The following is an 18,927-nucleotide window of genomic DNA, read 5'->3' on the forward strand; positions in this document are numbered from 1 at the left end:
TAGTAGTCCCTTCACAGTGAATGCCAACAGTGTGTGTGTTTTCTAAAGGAGGCCAGTTTACCAGGATTGTCATCTCAACTGGGCGATATCTGATTTTCAACATCGTGATACATCAGCAGCTAAAGACCATGATATGCTGATACAGTATACCACAATGTCTGGAATGTATTTCGGCTATTTCTTCCTCCCCACCTTAGGGGAGGAAGAAGCAGCCAATATACATGTCCTAGCAGTGGCTTCCTTCAACTGCTCAGCTGGGGTGGGGTGGACCTGGATGTCTCTCCAACGTGCAAGCAGGAGAAGCATCGGTGCTCACTCATTTGGGGGATGGGAGGCTTCTCTTCCAAGCTGAGTAGTTCAAGGAAGCCGCAATGCGAAGGCGCCTGCAGGCTGCTGTTTTCCTCCCAGAGCAGTTATTGCTCCAGGAGGAAAGATGCCTCCTGCCTATTCAGGTGAAGGCAATTTTGAGTTGCCAATACATAATGGCTCCCCAGCTGCCACCAGGACAGCACAAGGGAGCGAGGAGCGCTGAGCTGGCAGCAGCCAGGGAGCCACGCTGTGAATGGCAAACTTGGTTTCAGATAATGACTCACACAGCATCACCCAGGCTACTCACCTTCGGATTCATTTATGTGAGCTCTTGCCTTGTGATGGGGAAGGGAGTGCTGTTTGATGGTAGAGCACCTGCTTCACGGGCAGAGGAGGTGGCATCTCCTGTCGCAGGCATCTCCCACTTTAAGGAAAAAGGATCAGGGGCACCATAGCAATCTGCTCCATCAGGCCAGTGCTCATCAGAGCCTGGCATCCTGTTCTCACAGTGGCCAACTAGCTGCCTTTTCTGAGCAGCCCCCAAGAAGGATTTGAGACTCTGGAGGAAAATGTTCACAGGCAGGTGGGGGCTGGCTGAGAGAAAACTGAGCTTTGTGTATCAGTTCCCCATTCGACCTAATGGATCAGCCTTCACCAGTTTAATGTCTGGTCTATATTAAAAACAGAAGTGGGTACATATGCCCATGTTCAAAAGCAAACACACCCAACTCCAAGCCCTGTCCATACACAGGAAGCGTAAAAAAGTGTGTCTTCCTTTTTCATTTTGCAAAGCTATGGTAGAGGAGCAAGACAGGTGTGGGGCAGTTTGGCCCTCCAGGTATTGCCAAACCACACCTCTCCTGCCCCTATCCCTGCTCCATTGGGCAGTGCTTGCTAGGACTGATGGGAGGTGCAGTTCAGCAACAGCCGGTGGGGTGGCACAGGATCCCCATTCCAAGGCAAGACCCTTATTCAGCTCCAGCCAAAGCAGTCTGGCCTTTGCAATTTTAGTCAACATTGCCGACCCACTTGGAAGCATTATCAACACAGCCGAAAGGACTAGAAACGTGCCCTTTTGAAAATATAAAATCATGGGGCATGTATTCTGCATCTGGTATCGCATTCTGTGCTCCTGCAGAAACACAACATTACTAATAATCTCTCTCGGGGGTCTTGGGTGGGTGGCAGAAGGACAAAATCTGGGAAATGTGGTCCCTCCACCCTGCTGCAGCCCCTTTCAAAAATCTTAAGGGTACATAACGCTAACCCCTCCTGCACAAAGCCATCTACAGCAGGGATCCCCAAACTACGGCCCCCGGGCCGGATGCGGCCCAATCGGCCTTCCAATCCGGCCCGCGACGACCCCCGCCGCCCGCTGTCGCCGCCCGCTCTCACGGCGCGCGGCGCAGCGACGATCTAAAAAATCGGCAAACAATCGCCGAAAATCCTTTGTGCGCATGCGTATGGGCCTCTCCCGACCTGGAAGAGGTCATTTCTGGTGCACTTCCGGGTCGGGGGAGGCCCATACGCATGCACACAAGCGATTTTCGGCGATTTTTTCCCCGCCCGTGTGCGTGTGCGCATGCGCACAGGCGCACACTCCCCTGCACTCCGGCCCACCGCGCGGTAAGTCTGGGGACCCCTGATCTACAGTTTCAGTTAAAATTCCTTGGGTTTCTCACCGAAATCATCTGAACCTGCTGCCTCCTTTCCCCCCACCTTGGTCCGGCAATGCGTAGGTTGGCAGGGGCGCAAGCGTCGCCTCGACCACCACAGATGGTGTAGACTTTCGTGGCCCTGGTCCTGAAGGGAACTCTCCAGCGGCACTGTCGGCTGGCTGAGGTGAAGTAGTACAAGATGGGGTTCAGGCAGCAGTTGAAGCTGACCGAGGCCAGAGTGATGCGGCGCATCCTGTATATGACAACGGCAAAGCGGCAGTCCCTGATCAGCCCAACCCGCATGAGGAAGTGCAGCAGGTGGGTGAGGTGGTATGGGAGGAAGCAGGTGGCGCAGATGAAGAGGATGAGGTAGATGGTGCCCAGGGCCTTCCTCTTGCGGGCGCTGCGGGGGATGCGAGAGATGCGCCGGGCGATCAGAGGGTAGCTGATCAGGATGACCCCGAAAGGGACCACAAAGCCAAATATCAGCGCGCAGACGTTGTAGGGCATCATGCGCCCGGTCCACTCTTCCAACCCAAAACTCTCAAAGCAGACGGTCGCATTGCTCCGGTTGAAGTTGAGTGGGCCCCCGAGGACCAGCGGGGCAGCGATGCTCACCGCCGTCACCCAGAGGACCGCAGCCACCAGCCCGTAGTGGGTGCCCTTGATCCTGATGTACACAAAAGGGTGCAAAACGGCCACGTAGCGGTCAAGGCAGATGCAGGTGAAGAAGGCAATGCTGAGGTAGATGTTGAGGAAGTACATGCTCCCTGTCAGCCGGCAGGCAATGTCCCCAAAAATCCAGTTGTTCCGGTTGAGGTGGTAATGGATCTTGAAAGGCAGGACACAGACAAACAGGGTGTCCACTATGGCTAAGTTGACCAGGTAGACGTAGGAGCGAGGCAAGCTGATCGCCTGGCAGGTCAGGAGATGCAAGGCAGCCCCATTCCCCAGGAGCCCCAGGACAAAGACCGTACTGTAGACAATCGTGAAGAAGGAATACTGAAAGTCTGCTTGGAAGACGCATTCCTCTAAACTGGCGCTGGCAATGGTCTCGTCAACGATAGTTGTGTTATTCATCTCTCTTTTTTTTTAAGCTGAGGAAGTGTCTCCTTTTCCTAGAGATCAGCAGTCCCTCTGCCTTCACATTTCCCAAGGCGGCACGCTGTTCAAAGTCAGAGCCTTGGGTCTTTAGTGGGTAGCTGGAGTTAAGGAGGTCTCACTCTTCGCGGTGGGCTAAAGAGGTGCAAGCTTTTTGTCTGTGAGCAGAGCTGACCCAGCGAAGAACAAAACTGTTAAAGCATAGAGAGAGAACATTAAGACATTGTCAAGAGAGAGGGCCACACCTTTGCATCAATCTAAGCTCCTTGGGCGCTGTGCTGCAATCTCAGTTTTACAGAATAAGAATGTAAGGAGAGCTTGATCAGGTCAAAAGCCCACCTAGTCCAGCATCCTGCTTTCAGAGGCCCACCAGATGCCTCTGGGGAGCCTGCAAACGGGAACTGAGCACGACTCTCCGCTCCTGTAGTTTGCAGCAACTGCCATTCAGAAGCATTACTTCCTCCATCAGTGGAGGTACAGTGCAGCCATTGTGGCTGGTAGCGTTTGATTGCCTTCTCCCCCACGAACTTATCATTACACAGCTGGATGCAGTTGTAAGCTGAAGACTGCTAGATGAAGCCTCATTCTGATCAAACAGGGGCCGTGCTGATCATTCCTTCTAGTTCTGGTGTTCAGTGGGTGAGAATCTCTTAAACACAGACAAAACGGCCTCACCCATAAGGGGAGCTATCAGCAGGCATATGGGGGCCCCAAGATTAGACCACCAAGGAAGGGGACAAGAACCTAAGGGGCAAAGTGGTGTAGGGCCTGCCCTGTATGCAGAAAGTCCCAGCCTCAATCCCCAACAGCATCTTGAAGTAGGGCTGGGGAAAATTCCCTGCATGAAACCCTTGAGAGCTGCTGCCACCCAGTGTAGACAATACTGAGCCAGCTGGACCCATGGTCTGACTGCATAAGGCAGCTTCCTATCTTCCTAACTCCCCAAACAGTTGAATAATAATAATAATAATAATAATAATTTATTATTTATACCCCGCCCATCTGGCCGGGTTCCCCCAGCCACTCTGGGCGGCTTCCAACAAAACAGAAATTCTAAAATACAGAAATCCATCAAACATTAAAATACAGAAATCCATTAAATATTAAAAGCTTCCCTAAACAGGGCTGCCTTGAGATGCCTTCTAAAGGTCTGGTAATTGTTGTTCTCTTTGACCTCTAGTGGGAGGGCATTCCACAGGGTGGGTGCCACTACCGAGAAGGCCCTCTGCCTGGTTCCCTGTAACTTGGCTTCTCGTAGTGAGGGAACCGCCAGAAGGCCCTCGGAGCTGGACCTCAGTGTCCGGGCAGAACGATGGAGGTGGATAAGGACTGAAGATGCTCAATAGTTACAGAATGTTGACTGGGTGGGGGTTGGTTTTTTTTTTTTTGAGAGGTGATGGAAGAGTGACTGCAAACCTGAACATAGAATCACAGAGCTGTGGAGTTCTATGAATTACAGCTTCAGAATCCCTTGCAGAGGGTCATCAAACCTATGTTTAAAAAACTCCAAGGAAGAAGAGCTCACCACATCTATGGAGAGTCCACCCTTGCATTTCATTAATGCATCACCATCTCTATCCACCTACTTTATGAAGCAACCCATCAGGTGGGTGAAGGGGGGGAGGGGATGACAACTTACCAGTCCGTTTTATCCTGGGCTGCCAGTCTTCAGCTGTTGTACCACCAAGGACTGTTTCCTCTCTGAAGGCTTCTTCTAACTCCACACCTCCTCTTGAACCTCAGATGGAGAGGAGCAGTCGGCACCTCCGCATTTTTGCAAAGGGGAAGATAAAAAGAAAGTTCCACCTACTCTCTGTTTCATCTTGAAAAGTCACAGGAAGTGGAGAGCGGAGTCAAAAGCAGCCTGCAGTGTGGGCAGCTGCCCCCCCCCAAAGGCGCAGTGGTGCCTCTTCAGATTAGGGCACCTCGGTCAAAGCTGCTGGGCTGAATGCAGCTCCCTTAGATCTTGGCTGGGGCCTGCCAGGCGTTTAAAAACAAGCACACACACTCTTTCCAATCAGTTTTGCAGTTCTCAGAAACCCAAAAGCTGAGATTGACTAAGCCCATGGTGGGCTATTAGTAGGCTACAAGCAGGTTGCATTTGGGTCAACAGGCCACCCATTGTGCAAACCAGGAATTGGGACTGCAGATAACACAAACCGCTAGTGCTGAGTTTCTAACTGGAAGCTTCACCTTATCTAATCTAGTTTATCTAACTTAAACTATTACTAAGAATATCTAACATAGCTGAACTAATTTGGCAATCTCTTCTCCCCCAATCTTCTACGCAAAGGATGATCAGGAAATGTAGTCCACAAAACAGGGTACAAAAAACAATTTCTGCAAGCTGCTAACAGTAGCTGCTTATTTTGCACAATCAAAATCAACATACTGTATAGCCCTTTTATGTGGCACCCACATGGCTTCACGCATGCTATCTTGCTGTAATCCTCATAATGGCGCTCTAAGGTAGGCCAGTAAGGATCACATCAGTTCTGCAGATGAGGCACAAAAGGCTTTGAAGTGAATGACTGCCGAAAAGGACCCCCTAGTGAGTTCCTGGCAGAGGCAGAGCTTAACCCCGAAACTGAAGCCACTCTGCTGCATCAAGACCTCACTGGCCAGGCAAGGCCCAGTCTGCCTCCTGTTACCAAGACAGCCCTGTCCTGTGTTTGCAAGCTTATCACTAGGGACTAGTGTGTTGTTCTAAAAGAATTAAGCAGAGATTCTCAGGATGCCATGTTCTGTCTTACACAGCATAAAACAGCCTGAGGTTGCAGTTCAAGAGCTTTGGGTTCAAATCCTGGTTCAAATGTAATTGCACCCTAAGCACACACCCCACCCCAAATGTCTGGATATAGTTTGTTTTGTAGGGATGGGATATTGAAGAATGTTCCAAGTATGTATGTGAATAGGTTTAAAGACATGTGGCCATATAACAGGAAAGAGGGTGCTCTCCTCCCCTGACCTCTCTCTGTTCCAGTCATGGGGAGTTCAGTTAGGCTGCCATTCTGCTTCCGTTTCGCTGATCTCCAAGTCTGCAAAGAGAAGAAGAGGGGACAGAAAGACCTTAAGTCTGGTGTAACTTGATGGCTCTGGGAAGAGTCCACAGTTCGAATCTCAGCTCTGCCACGAACTTGCTTGATAGCAATAGGCAAGCCTCCAGCCTCCCCCATCTGCAACATGAGAGGTGAGGATACTGACCTTATTACAACTAGATGCCCAGGAAGAGGTTCAAAGTTCTATACAAATGCACCCTAAGTTTGCAAATCACAACCAGTCTTCAAGCATATTTTCCCACCAGCCTTGTTTTCAAAACAGCAACAAAAGAAGCAGAGCTACAGTTCTCAGAGTGGCTTAATTCTCCTCACGGAACTCTGGGAATTCTTAGGAGACCCCCTACCACCCCCTACCCCCCGGGAGCTACATCTCTTCAGCACCCTTAACAAACTACAGTTTCCAGGATTCTTTGGGGGAAGCGAGGACTCTTTAAAGCAGTATGATCTAAACAAATAAAAAAGAATTTAAACATCTTTTAAAAATGGGTTTGGCACTGCTTTAAATGTAGTCATACCTCGGTTTAAATACGCTTCAGTTTGAGTACTTTCAGTTTAAGTACTCCGCGGACCTGTCTGGAATGGATGAATCCACTTTCCAGTACTTTCAAGGGGAAAGTTCGCTTCAGGTTAAGTACGCTTCAGTTTAAGTACTCCGTGGACCGTCTGAAACGGATTAATCCACTTTCCATTACTTTCAGTGGGAAGGTTCGCTTCAGGTTAAGTACGCTTCAGGAACCAATTGTGTCCTTAAACCGAGGTACCACTGGTGCAAGCTGGGGCCAAAGAGAGAAAGGAAGATTCCCTCTATCCATATTTTCCACACAATGCAGACATTTTTAATCTTTCTTCAACATTTCCATCTTTTCTCCTAAGTTAAAAATCTTGAAATGTTTTAGCTTTCCTCTAGGGCACTCCTCTCCCCTCCTGTGACGAAAAGCAACTGGCATTCAGAAGTATTGCCGCCACCAACTGATGGTTTGGTTTCTCCTCCCCAGCTTCATAATACCCTTTCTGAGATATGGAGACCGAAGCTTCCTTATATACCAGGTGAAACAAAGTTTCCATATAACCTAATGACTGGCAGCTGCTTTCCAGGGTCTTGGGCAGAGAGGTCTCTCTCTCCTCTGCAACCTGATCCTTTTTAATGGGAGATTTTTATTTCATGGAAGCGGATCTCTGCCCCACGTCCTTCAAATGCAGGCCAATTGCAGCTTGTGATAATTAAAATCCAATTTATCACCCTGACACCACAACAGAGAACAAAAACAGTTTGGATTTTCCGCCTTGCACACCACCAGATGTTTGGCTGGCACGGCTTAAATGCCTGCCTGAAACTCCCCTGTAGATCCTGCCTATGTCTCTTGGGTGGGCTGACAGTCTTAAAGGAGGGGGAAGTGTCACTGAAAGCAACACATTCAATAGCCTATTGACTTTGCCCTGTTAAGTCACACCACAGAACCTTCAGAACACAAAGAATTCCTCATAAAAATCCAAACTTTTAAGAATTCCTTGCACCCTACAAACACCAGTTCTCCAACAAAGTGGGGTGATAAACAGCACCCGCAGGAACTACTTCTTGGCTGAAGTGCTCTATCGGCCCCTAAGCTGGACCACTTCAGACTGGGGCAAACTTGTGGCTTTCGATTCATCTGCCTGCGCTTTAGACAAGTCTGCACAGGGTCTGGGATGCTGAGGGTTGAGCCTGGGACCTTCTGCAGGCAAGGCTACTAAGCCAAGGATCCCCCCCTCTGCACCCCAGAAGCAAGTGGGGGTTCCCAAACTAACCAGCTTCACAGTACTCCACATCTTTGAGGAAGAGTCCATCGGGCGGCGCAATGGTGTTATTGGGGTAAGCCATCAGGTCCCTGATCTCCAAAAGCCTTTGCACGTGACGGGGTTCGAGGCGCCCCTGGCCGACGGCCACCAAGACGCCAACCATTCTCCGCACCTGGCAAGGGAAGGAAGGGGAGGGTCAAAAATCAATGCGGCGTCAGATGAGTCCCACAACCTGTACCCATTAGGGCAAATCCAGGGGCTGCATCCCTTCTAAGTCAAGAGTCAACCCACTAGATAGATTGAATCCATTGTCAGTGCTTGTCCAAGCAGAGCCACTTAAATCAATGGGCTTAAGATAGTTCTGTCCATTCACTTCAATGGGTCTGCCTCGGGGTTGTATCCAACATTAGACCTGGTTGGAGTGGCTAGACCTACTGCCCTTCATCAAAAGATTTCAGGGGAGTTCACAGAATAAAAAAACAAGATAAAACACAGAAAATAATAAAAACCAAAACAACGGAACAATAACACACACACCCTTCCCCCAGTTATATTTAAAGGGCTGTAGGAGATTAAGGGATGCAGGTGGCGCTGTGGGTTAAACCACAGAGCCTAGGGCTTGCTGATCAGAAGGTCGGCGGTTCGAATCCCTGTGAAGGGGTGAGCTCCCGTTGCTCAGTCCCAGCTCCTGCCAACCTAGCAGTTCGAAGGCACATCAAAGTGCAAGTAGATAAATAGGTACTGCTCCGGCGGGAAGGTAAACAGCGTTTTTGTGTGCTGCTCTAGTTTGCCAGAAGCGGCTTTGTCATGCTGGCCACATGACCTGGAAGCTATACACCGGCTCCCTCAGCCAATAATGCGAGATGAGCGCCGCAACCCCAGAGTCGGTCACGACTGGACCTAATGGTCAGGGGTCCCTTCATCTTTACCTTTTAGGATATTAATCAGCAAAAGCCATGGAAGTGAATAGGCATGAATAGCCAATGGAACGCTGTGCATAATGGAATGTGCATTTTATTGACTTGCACAATTCAGACCTTTTTTTGGGGGGGGGGGCTAAGTTCTCGATTTCTTAGGATCCCCCCTCCCTCTAATAATGACAAACCTCTAGGTCGCCAGACGCTATCAACCCCAGCCAACCTAGCCCCATTGGGAGGGCTGTAGGCTCCCCATCTCCCCAGTAAGTAATAATAAAAAAAACTTGAAGAATGGCGGTGGTAATACAACAAACACTAAAACAAATGTCAACATTGTCCCATTGCATAAAAAAAGAAAATAAGCTTCTAACAATTAAGAGAGCTAGACGACACCAAACCAGCTGCCTCCATTGGGTCTAGCTTGCCAGTTCCGAATATGCTTCGGAGCAGTTTTCTGCATTTGTCTCTCTAGTCTAGGAGGGGTCAGATTCAAGACAGGTGGTTAAATAAAACCTCTGTGTTCAGTAGGAGAATCTGCCCTGAGCAGCTACTGCTAGGGACAGAAAATGGTCAAAGCCATTGCTTCCAGGGGCTGTTTGTGGGCTTTGTTCCCTTTTACAGTTCTTGCTCAGCCGTAGAAGCTCAGTGGGTGACCTTGGCCAGGCCACTACCTTTCAGACTGGCCCACCTCGCAGGCTTGTCGTGAGGCTTGGCAGGGGGTGGGGAAGAACGACAGAGTCCCCATCTTGAGCCCCTTGGGAGGAAAAACTTGAAACAAACAGGCCTTTTCCTCCGACCCAGCAGAGCTGCTTTTATAAAAGGGTCGCGTGGGCCAAAGAACCCAGCAGCACGAGCCTGTTGGTTTCAGAAAGGAAACTTTAGTTCACTGCTCTCTTTCCTTTTGGCGAGAGGGCGGAGGTGAGTGAGCGTGTGAATACCTCTGGTGAATACCGACTTCTGTTCTTGCAGACTCCTGTGGGTGGACCACATGCAGAGCCAAAATGCTGGGCTCCCCCCCCCCATTTCCCCGCAGCAGGATGTCTGATGGGTAAAGGAGGGAAGGGTCGTGGCTCAGTTATCTGCTTGGCAGAGGATCCCAGATTCAACCCCCACCATCTCCAGGTAGGGCTGGGAATGCCTCCCTGTCTAAGAACGTGGAGAGGCGCTGCCAGCCAGTGTAGGCAACACTAGTGTGGTGCATCTGTCTGCCTCATCACCGACTCCTAGGGCATTCCTGTCCCCTATAAGGGCTGTGGCAACCTTGGCAGCCACAAGTACAAGGGCAATGCTTTTAGATGCTTAGGTAGTTTCTAAAGAGGTTTTTATTTCATTTTGAGTTGGGACTGCTTAAACGTTTTGATGTCGCCTGCCTGCCCTGGCCGCCTCTGGGAACAAGGGCAGGAGAAAATAAAGCTAATAAAAGAAGTAATAATGAAAGCAAGAGACAGCTTCCCACATTTCTTCCTAGACTTGGCAACTGTCTCGTTGGAGTTTGGAACAATTGATAGCTCTGTTGGTCAGAGCGTGGTGCTGATAATGCCATGTTTGCAGGTTCGATCCCTATATGGGACAGCAGGGGGTTGGACTAGATCAGGCATCCCCAAACTGCGGCCCTCCAGATGTTTTGGCATACAACTCCCATGATCCCTAGCTAACAGGACCAGTGGTCGCGGAAGATGGGAATTGTAGTCCAAAACATCTGGAGGGCCGGAGTTTGGGGATGCCTGGACTAGATGATCCTCAGGGTCCCTTCCAACTCTACAATTCTCTTATTCTATGACTTGCAGCAGTGCCGTGGCAAAGCACAGGGTCCCTTCCTGATAGTCACAGCCATATACGCCCTTCAAAGATTATACAGTGATTTTATAATCATGAAATAATAATAATAATAATAATAATAATAATAATAATAATAATAATAATAATGGATACATTCCAACAATCAGTGCCTATCTCCACGTGTTGCCTTTCAGCTACATCTACTATTTTTTTGTGGGCAAATGATTTGGAGGTCTCCAATATCTTCTTTCACAGCAACTTACAAGTTGTGTCTTCCTCGAAGGTCCACTGCATGCAACAGAACTTGCCCCCCCACTCCCTTGAAACCAAAGCCTTTTGTGCTTTCAGTGTTCCTAAATGCTGAGCTTTGGGGCATGCATACTCCTGGGCGTTCTTCCTGCACGCCTTCTCCAGAGGGACCCTAGCAGCCAATCCTCGATGGCTGACTCGCCTCCTTTCACTCTGATTGGCTCCAATCAGCCCAAAACGTGGGAAGACTTCTTCTCAGTGGCCGAAAACTTTTCCTTTTGTGCTGATTGGGCGATTCTTGGACCCAGGAGACGGAAACCACTACATCACGGTTGGTTTGGTGCCATTCCCAGGGAAGGGGGGGAGACCTGTCGGACTGGGACCTGGGAGACCAAGGTTCAAATCCCCACTCAGCCATGAGGCTCGCGGGGGTGACCATGGGGCCAGTCATTGCCTCTCAGCCTACCCTACCTCACAGGGTTGTTGTGAGGATAACGGGGAACAAGGTGGTGGTTCTGCGTGGGCCACCTTGGAGGAAAGGGTTATGAACCTATGAATGAATGAATGAATGAATGAGGAAGACTGTGGAGGTGGAAATGAAGGTGTGGAACAAGAACAACACCTCAGACAAACCAAAAATAGCAGCCGCCCCTCTATGAGATAACAACTTGGAAGGAAAAGGATGTGGTTCCATCTGCCTCCCTTGCAGCTGCCCACATTCAGATGCAGGCTGTGGAAATGTGCGAGACGGCAGCTTTCTGGACCCTTCAGGAGGTTGCAAGTTTTGGTGTATTTGCAGGGGCTTTATATACTCTGCTCTCCCACCCTGGGAAGGCCGCCCAGAGCAGCCAGTAACTAACCATTTCCTTTATAAATGTAAAACCCCAACTGCCGCCACCAAATTATAGCGCCCCAAAAGTTCAAGGAGGGGACAGCGGTTGGCGGAAGAAGAGCAGGCCCTTTTGCATGCAGAAGAGCTCAAGACACTCCGGGTAGGGCTGGGGAAGACTCCCACACAGCTGCTGCCAGTCAGAGTAGATGATATGGGGTACATGGGGACAAATGTTCTGACCTAGTGTAAATATAGCTTCCCGGGGGAGCATGCCAGATCTGAGGCTATGCGCATAAATTCCTAGCAATTAAAGGAGGAAGGGGCTATGTTGCTCAGTGGGTGGAGCATCTGTGCTGCATGCCTAAGTTTCAACCCACCACATCTTTAGGAAGGGCTGGGGGAAAACCCCTGGAGGTGGCCGTAGGAACATTGGAAGCTGGTTTATTACTGAATCAAACAACTGGCCCATCTAAGCTCAGTATTGTTTACACTGATTGGCAGCAGCTCTCCAGAGTTTTCAAGGCAGGGAGTCTCTCCCAGCTGGGACTGAACCTGGGACCTTAGCAATCAAAACAGATGCTCTGCCGCTGAGCCACAGCCTTTCCCCAAGGTTGGCACAGATGAGACTGAGCTAGATGAGCCAGTGTAAGGCAGATTCCTATGTTCCCCAGGAGTAACTGCAGCTCAGTGACACGCAGGTTCAATCCCTGACATCTCTGGCCAAAAGGACCAGGTAGGAAAGATACTTGACTGCAGCTCTCAGCAGTCCCAGCTTCTGGGATGATTAACAGCTGGAGTCCAGCAACATCTGGAAGGCCAGAGGTTCCCCTCTCCACGAATAATGCAGGGTTCTTGAGGGAGCCACAGGACAACACAAACAGCACTTCTAGCATTCACCACCAGAGGGCACTGCCCTCCTACACGTTGATGCTTCTATGCAACATTTCCCATTTAAATCTTTCTCCTCTCTCTCTCTCTCTCTCTCTCTCTCTCTCTCTCTCTCTCTCTCTCTCTCTCTCTCTCTCTGCATCATGCATTTAAAGCACATGGCTCCCACTCAAAGTACTTTCCTCCTTACAGAGCCACAATTCCCAGTGCCCTTAAACTACAGTTCCCAGGATTCTTTGGGGAACTGTTTAAATGTGTGTCAAATGCACTTTAAATACATAGTGTGGACCTGCTGTTTCCTGCCTAGGGTGCTTTGGATCAGTACTTTATCTAACCAAGGGCAAACACTGATGCCCGTTCACCAAGTACTGACATGCCACAGTGTGGGCATAAAACCAGAGGGGGGTGGCAGTGAGAAGACTGAGTCAGTTTCCTTGAGATTCTGATCCAGTAGATGTTCCATTTAAAGAGTGAAATAAATCTCAGCTCTTCGTTGGATGAGGGTATGAGACAGTGTTGCATAGGCACTTGCCTCGAAAGAAGATTTTGCACCTGGGCCCTGCAATTCGAACCCTGCGCCCAAGACAAGCTGGACTCTGCAACCCGCACCAGCGCTGCAAATTACCACACACCCCACTGTATAATTCGTCCTCCGTGTTTGCATTCTTGTCGTTTAAGTGCAAAAAGGGAGGCTAGTGTCCTGCAAATCATGGAAAACAATCTTCTTCTTTTTTAAGTTGGGGCAGCAGTGGGATCTCTCTGCAGAGCTGATGGGAGAACTAGAGTCATGCCCATCTCATAGAATCATAGAGTTGGAAGAGACCACAAGGGCCATCCAGTCCAACCCCCTGCCAAGCAGGAAACACCATCAAAGCATTCTTGACATATGGCTGTCAAGCCTCTGCTTAAAGACCTCCAAAGAAGGAGACTCCACCACACTCCTTGGTAGCAAATTCCACTGCCGAACAGCTCTTACTGTCAGGAAGTTCTTCCTAACTCAACTTCAAGCTCCCAAACTTTCTGCAGCTAATGCCAGGAACCGCCTAGAGGCAAGGGGAGCTACCAACTGCCACCATGCAAGCACTCTTTCATGAAATGTGTCCAATATGCAAACTCTCAGGCTGCGAAAGGGAGAAGCTGATGGCTTGTGTTACGTCAAACAGCCCTGACATGGCAGCTATTTTGCGACTGGCACCCACAGCACCCTCTCAAAACTTTAAGCATTGGCCCCCAAAAGACCGCCAGCCCCTTCTTTCATCCAAGATTAGGGGGGTCCTACAACAACACATTCCAAGTCCTAACACACACACACACACACACACACACACACACACACACACAGGCACCTGTAGAAAAGTGAACTTGGAATCTCTGCTGCATTTTCTTCTAAATATAAAGTACTATTCTAGCCCTTTATATTCCGAATGAGGGGCTGAATTAAAAAGGAGCAAAGTTGCCTTATACCTAGTTGGAGTGTTGCTCCATCTAGCTTGGTACTGTCTGCACTGACTGGCAGCAGCTCCCCAGGGTTTTCAAGGCAGGGAGTCTCTCCTAGCCTTACCTGGAGATACTGCTGGAGATTGAACCTGGGACCTTCTGCATGCAAAGCAGATGCTCTGCCACTGAGCCGCAGCCTTTCCCGAAGGTTGGCACAGATGAGACTGAGCTAGATGACCCAGCGGTGGCAGCCACCGGATCTGGGGATTAAATGAATTCACAGTGAGGGATCGGTCTAGCAGTACTGGTCACAATGGCTATGTAGAACTTCCAGGTTCAGAAGCAGTATACAGGGAAGAAGCAATGGGAGTGAGTTATCACCTTCATGTCTTAGATTCCCAAATCAGGATCACCAGCTCAACAACATTCTACAGGTCGTAGAGTCGTAGAGTTGGAAGGGACTCCAAAGATCACAGAGCACAGCTGACTCCCCAGAGCAGGATCAGAGAGACCATTTGATGAAGCCTGCTTCGTGTGCAAACTACCAGGTCACAATATGGAGAAGGTGATCAGAGCAGGACCCAAAGATACCAAACGCTGAAGATAATAAGGGAGTGTAAAAACTGGGTTCAGGCCAGCTTAAAGCTGGCTTTTGGGGGGGAGGCCGGGAGGAATTAGCTTTCACAGTACCTGTTTGTAGAGAAAAGAGGGGCCCGTAAACTCCATCTCCCAAAACCTCAGATGGCTGGAAAAAAGCAAAAGGGGGGGGGGAATGTTAGAGATAAAACCATCAGGGTGGACAGAAGGAAGCACTTTTTCAACACTGTGCACTGTTCAGCTCTGGAACTCGCTTCTGCAGGATGGATTTTTGCCACCACTCTGGATGTTCCCAAGACCTCCTGAAGAATGATGTGGGCCCATCAGCCGATAGGCCGGAGGAGTGCATCCTTCCTCTAATAATAGCACCCAGGGAAAAAAGAAAAAAATCAGTTTAAAAAATGAGTTTCCCAGGTGGGTGTGCTTTAGGGTAAAAAGCCAGACTCGGACTGTGGGCTGGAGCATCCCCACCCATGTTGTCGGGCAAGATTGGTGGCAGCAGACCAGCGGTTTCGCGGGGCTGCTTCACCACCACCTCGCTGGCCCTGATGAAGAGTCAAGAGCATTTTGATGCACAGCAGACCCAGCAGCGCCCTTCGGATTTGCAGTGAGGTCCAGGAATGGAACCTCCAGGGACAGAGGCAGTATACCTCTGAACACCTGGGCACAAGCATCAGGGGTACAGCCACTGCCTTCATGCTGGGGGCAATCCGACAGCACTCTTCTGATGTATGCAGGGTGAGCGTCGCAAGCAGCTCAGAAGCCACTTCAGCAACATATTTTAAGTAGGAGTGGACACATCAGTCGATTTCTACTCTGTGCCACTTTCATATGTGGAGTTGATACTTTTTAGTTTATTTTCATGTGTAATAATTCATTTCTTTCTGTATTAGAGGATATGTGGACTAGCTGTTCATTAGGTCCCGCAATACGGAATTCCTTGTGTATTTTTTGTAGCTGATTATTATGGGTAGCGTTTGTTTTGATGCTAAAGATGTTCAATTTAGTTGGTAATTCTGTCTTACAGAATTTGGCAGTCCTCTTGGATTTAGATGTTTTCACCCAGGTCACAAACCATTTAGAGACGTGTTTAAATATAACTTTGGAACTCCCTGCTTATTGATACCAGGCAGGTGCCTTCGTGGTACCCTCTTCGACACCTGCTAAAAACATTTCTGTTTAGACAAGCCTGCCCAGTTGTTGATATGAACTTTCATCTGTTTCTACTATATTATCAATTTAGATTTTCAAAAGGTCTTAAATTATTGTTGTTAATTTTTCCTATTGCTAATATTATCCTTTTATCCTTTTTGTAAATCCCTTTGGGGCTTTGTTTTCCAATCTTTCAAGCAATTTATAAATCTTATGAAATAAATAATACAAAGTATCAAATAAGCAATATATAACTTGTCCAAGTGGACAATAACTAAAATCCAGGTCGGATCCATCTCGTTTCTGTATATAAGGGTGTTGTTGTTGTTTTGAAGTTAATATTCACACTCTTTTCGTATGCCTTTTCCAAAAAACATTTCCGCACACGTTCTACCCTTAAAAAAACACCAAGACTTCAGATTTAGCAAGCATTTTGACATACTGTCTGAGAAGGTAATGGCAGAACTCATAGATGTGCATATGCTAAAAAGTAACTGCTTTCTGACCTGCATGTTAAGTCCAGGAAATGTGAACCTGCTTTAATGCTTTGCTTTAAAAACAAAAAACTGCAAGTCAAATGAAATACTTGAACATTCTCAATTTTCTGAGTGCAAAAAAGAAAAAAATGGAAATGGAAATCTGGGTCAGTCTTAAGGCAGAAAAGGAACTCACTGGATCTTTCTAAGTGGAGGCTGGTCCATTAGGGCAAAGGGGGCAGTGCCCCACCAAGCGCAATCTGGACTCAGCCAGCCACCACCTGCCAGGCTCTTCTTACAACCTGTCCACTTCCACCAAGTTTCAGGAGCTGTCCTTGCAGAACTCAGCCGGGAAGAGGATGGGGACACACCTGAGTTGGCTGGACCAAACATTGGCTCTGGCGCCACCTACTGTTGGGCTCCCTGCCTTCCTCCGCACCAGTTCCAATGGGCACCACCCACCTGCCTTTTGCCCATGAGGGTGTTTGTTATGCTCAGGTCCACCTTTTGCAGGTTTTCCAGAAACATCGGCCTGCTCACTGTGAGGACAGGATGGTGGGCTAGCCGGGCTGTCGGCCTGACCCAGCAGCCAGGCTCCATTAGCTATTTGATATAATATATACTGTACTTTTCCATGTATAAGACTAGGTTTTTTCTTTAAAAATTATGCTAAAAAGTGGGGGCTGCCTTATACATGGATAGTGCATAGTGCAAATTTCTTAAATTTGAGTCCCCCCAAATACACAGAAAAATACGGTCACGGTCTCGGTCTCTCTCTCTCTCTCTCTGTGCCTTACATAAATAGTTAAATATAAATCTTTAAACTTGTCAGGCTGGCAACACTTGAACAACAAATATTATTCACAAACTCCTCCAGACGGCGTCTGCATGAAGTCCCCACAACTCTCAGTTTCACAGCCAAGATCAGGCACCCCCAAACTCGGCCCTCCAGCTGTTTTGGGACTACAACTCCCATCATCCCTAGCTAACAGAATCAATGGTCAGGGATGATGGGAATTGTAGTCCCAAAACAGCTAACGGGCCAAGTTTGGGGAATGCCCGGTCAAGATAGAAGTAACTGAATAACCAGCCAACTGCCAACAGCCAATTTCCAACTGCCACCTCCTTTCCCCCAATACCATCTATTCCTTGTGAAATACATTCCCAAAGAAATTACATTACAAATACTGACAGTCTCTTCTTTTTGGGGGGGGGGGGATTCGGAGCCAGGGTCAAGGCCCCCTGGAGTCTGCTTGCGTGCGAGAACAGAGAACGGCGGCCCAGATTAAGGCTTGCTTTTAGTGACTCGCAAAGAGCCCAAGGCCTCTGCCTAAATCTCTCAGTGACCGAAAATATAAGCGATTCAACCTTAATGGGAAGCAGGCGCAACAAAGCACGATCGATAGGCTGCTCCCTCCCGCCTCCCCGCTTGCGAGGAGAAAGGATTATGGCTCCACTTAAAATTCTTCTTAAAAGCTGGGACGGAAACGATGGGTCCAAATCTGCGAGCTGGCAAAGAGCACCCCAAATCTATCTGCAGCCTCAGTGCTTGGGATTAATCTGCCAATCGGGGTCTTCGTTTTTTTCACAGGGCGAATTGGGGCAGGCTGTAAATTGGCAAGCTGTATTAAAGACCACTGTCATTGTTAGCTCTTGTCTATTGTTCACCGTCCCCCAAAAAGGCTATAGAGCAAGCTTGGCCAAGCTTACCCCCCCAACCCAAGGCATTCTTTGGCATAAGGGGCTAGAAGCAGTCACTGCCTGCTTCACCCACATGGAGGGCTTGGCAGAACCACCCTTGAGGACTAGTAACTTAAAAAAACAAAAACCACCACTTGCTTATTTGCAGAACAATCTTTAAGGATGTGTTACATTTATTTACTAAAAATAATAATAATAATCCACTGTGTGTTTATTTGTGGGGAGGGTTTGCCAGAAGAATCTTGAGGACTAGTAACTTAAAACAAAAACAGAAACACCACCACCGTGGAAGTCAAAAGGTTTACGTTTTATGCCGACTTGCAGGATTCATGGCATGTTGTTTTCTAGGCCTCCCGCTTCTAACAATTCAGCCAAAAATAAATAGTGCTGACAAGGGAGAGGGTGGGATAATAGGTCTGTAATCACCTAGCATGTGATTTCATGAGGGAGGCAGCTATCCATCTCTCTCTCTCTCACTGGGCTTTTTCAGATGGGTTTTTAAAGAATGTGATTTCCTCGGTCAGCAGTCTAGGGTGGGCTAACAGAAAAGTCAGCAAATCTGACAGCGTTTAAAGCTCAGAGGGTTTCAAGCAGTCAGGGAAACCGGGCAGGCGGCACGGCCAGGTGGTAAAGCTTCGTCTGGACTGTACCACTTCCGGCAGCACCATGGGGGGGGGATAGGGGGGAGACCAAATCCACCCCCTGCCCTGAATTCATCACGCCATTCACAGGCAACAGTTGGGGAGGGGGGCATTTCACTGTTACTTTTTCATGATGCTTCAAGGAAGGGTGACAGGTGCCAACACCCTGGAAAATCTACCCGTGCCAACCCAAGGAAAATATAATTTATTGTATTTCACAAAATTTATATGCCACTTAGTTTTTAAAAAACACACCTAAAACTAAAACCTCAAAGCAGTTTCCCAAAAGAATGAAAAACTCAGTTTTTTAAAATAATAATAATAATCCTCCTTTAAATATATCCAATGAGAGAAC

General features: G+C 48.6%; 2 protein-coding genes across 3 annotated transcripts in view; both read right to left on the reverse strand.

Annotated features, from left to right (window-relative positions):
* Window positions 1-594: 594 nt before the first annotated feature.
* On the reverse strand, window positions 595-3,058 carry LOC118086422 (lysophosphatidic acid receptor 6-like). The gene has a single exon (XM_035118013.2). The coding sequence runs from the start codon at window positions 3,045-3,047 to the stop codon at window positions 1,965-1,967; it is 1,083 nt and encodes a 360-aa protein (XP_034973904.1). The 5' UTR covers window positions 3,048-3,058; the 3' UTR covers window positions 595-1,964.
* A 68-nt stretch (window positions 3,059-3,126) lies between these two features.
* PUSL1 (pseudouridine synthase like 1) overlaps window positions 3,127-18,927 on the reverse strand; it is a 44,935-nt gene continuing 29,134 nt past the window's right edge. For both annotated transcript variants that reach the window (XM_035118015.2, XM_060276201.1), the window contains exons 6-9: window positions 14,696-14,750; window positions 7,913-8,075; window positions 4,708-6,106; window positions 3,127-3,259 (exon numbers count right to left, since the gene is read on the reverse strand). In XM_035118015.2, the coding sequence (XP_034973906.1) occupies window positions 6,063-6,106; window positions 7,913-8,075; window positions 14,696-14,750 (262 nt within the window). In that variant the 3' untranslated portion in view covers window positions 3,127-3,259; window positions 4,708-6,062. The remainder of the gene's footprint in view (window positions 3,260-4,707; window positions 6,107-7,912; window positions 8,076-14,695; window positions 14,751-18,927) is intronic.

The sequence above is a fragment of the Zootoca vivipara genome, chromosome 6 (assembly GCF_963506605.1).
Source record: "Zootoca vivipara chromosome 6, rZooViv1.1, whole genome shotgun sequence".
NCBI lineage: Eukaryota > Metazoa > Chordata > Lepidosauria > Squamata > Lacertidae > Zootoca > Zootoca vivipara.

Bases quoted from the DNA above. Each gene is read 5' to 3' on its own strand.
- LOC118086422 (XM_035118013.2), bottom strand. From the start codon at position 3,047: ATGAATAACACAACTATCGTTGACGAGACCATTGCCAGCGCCAGTTTA.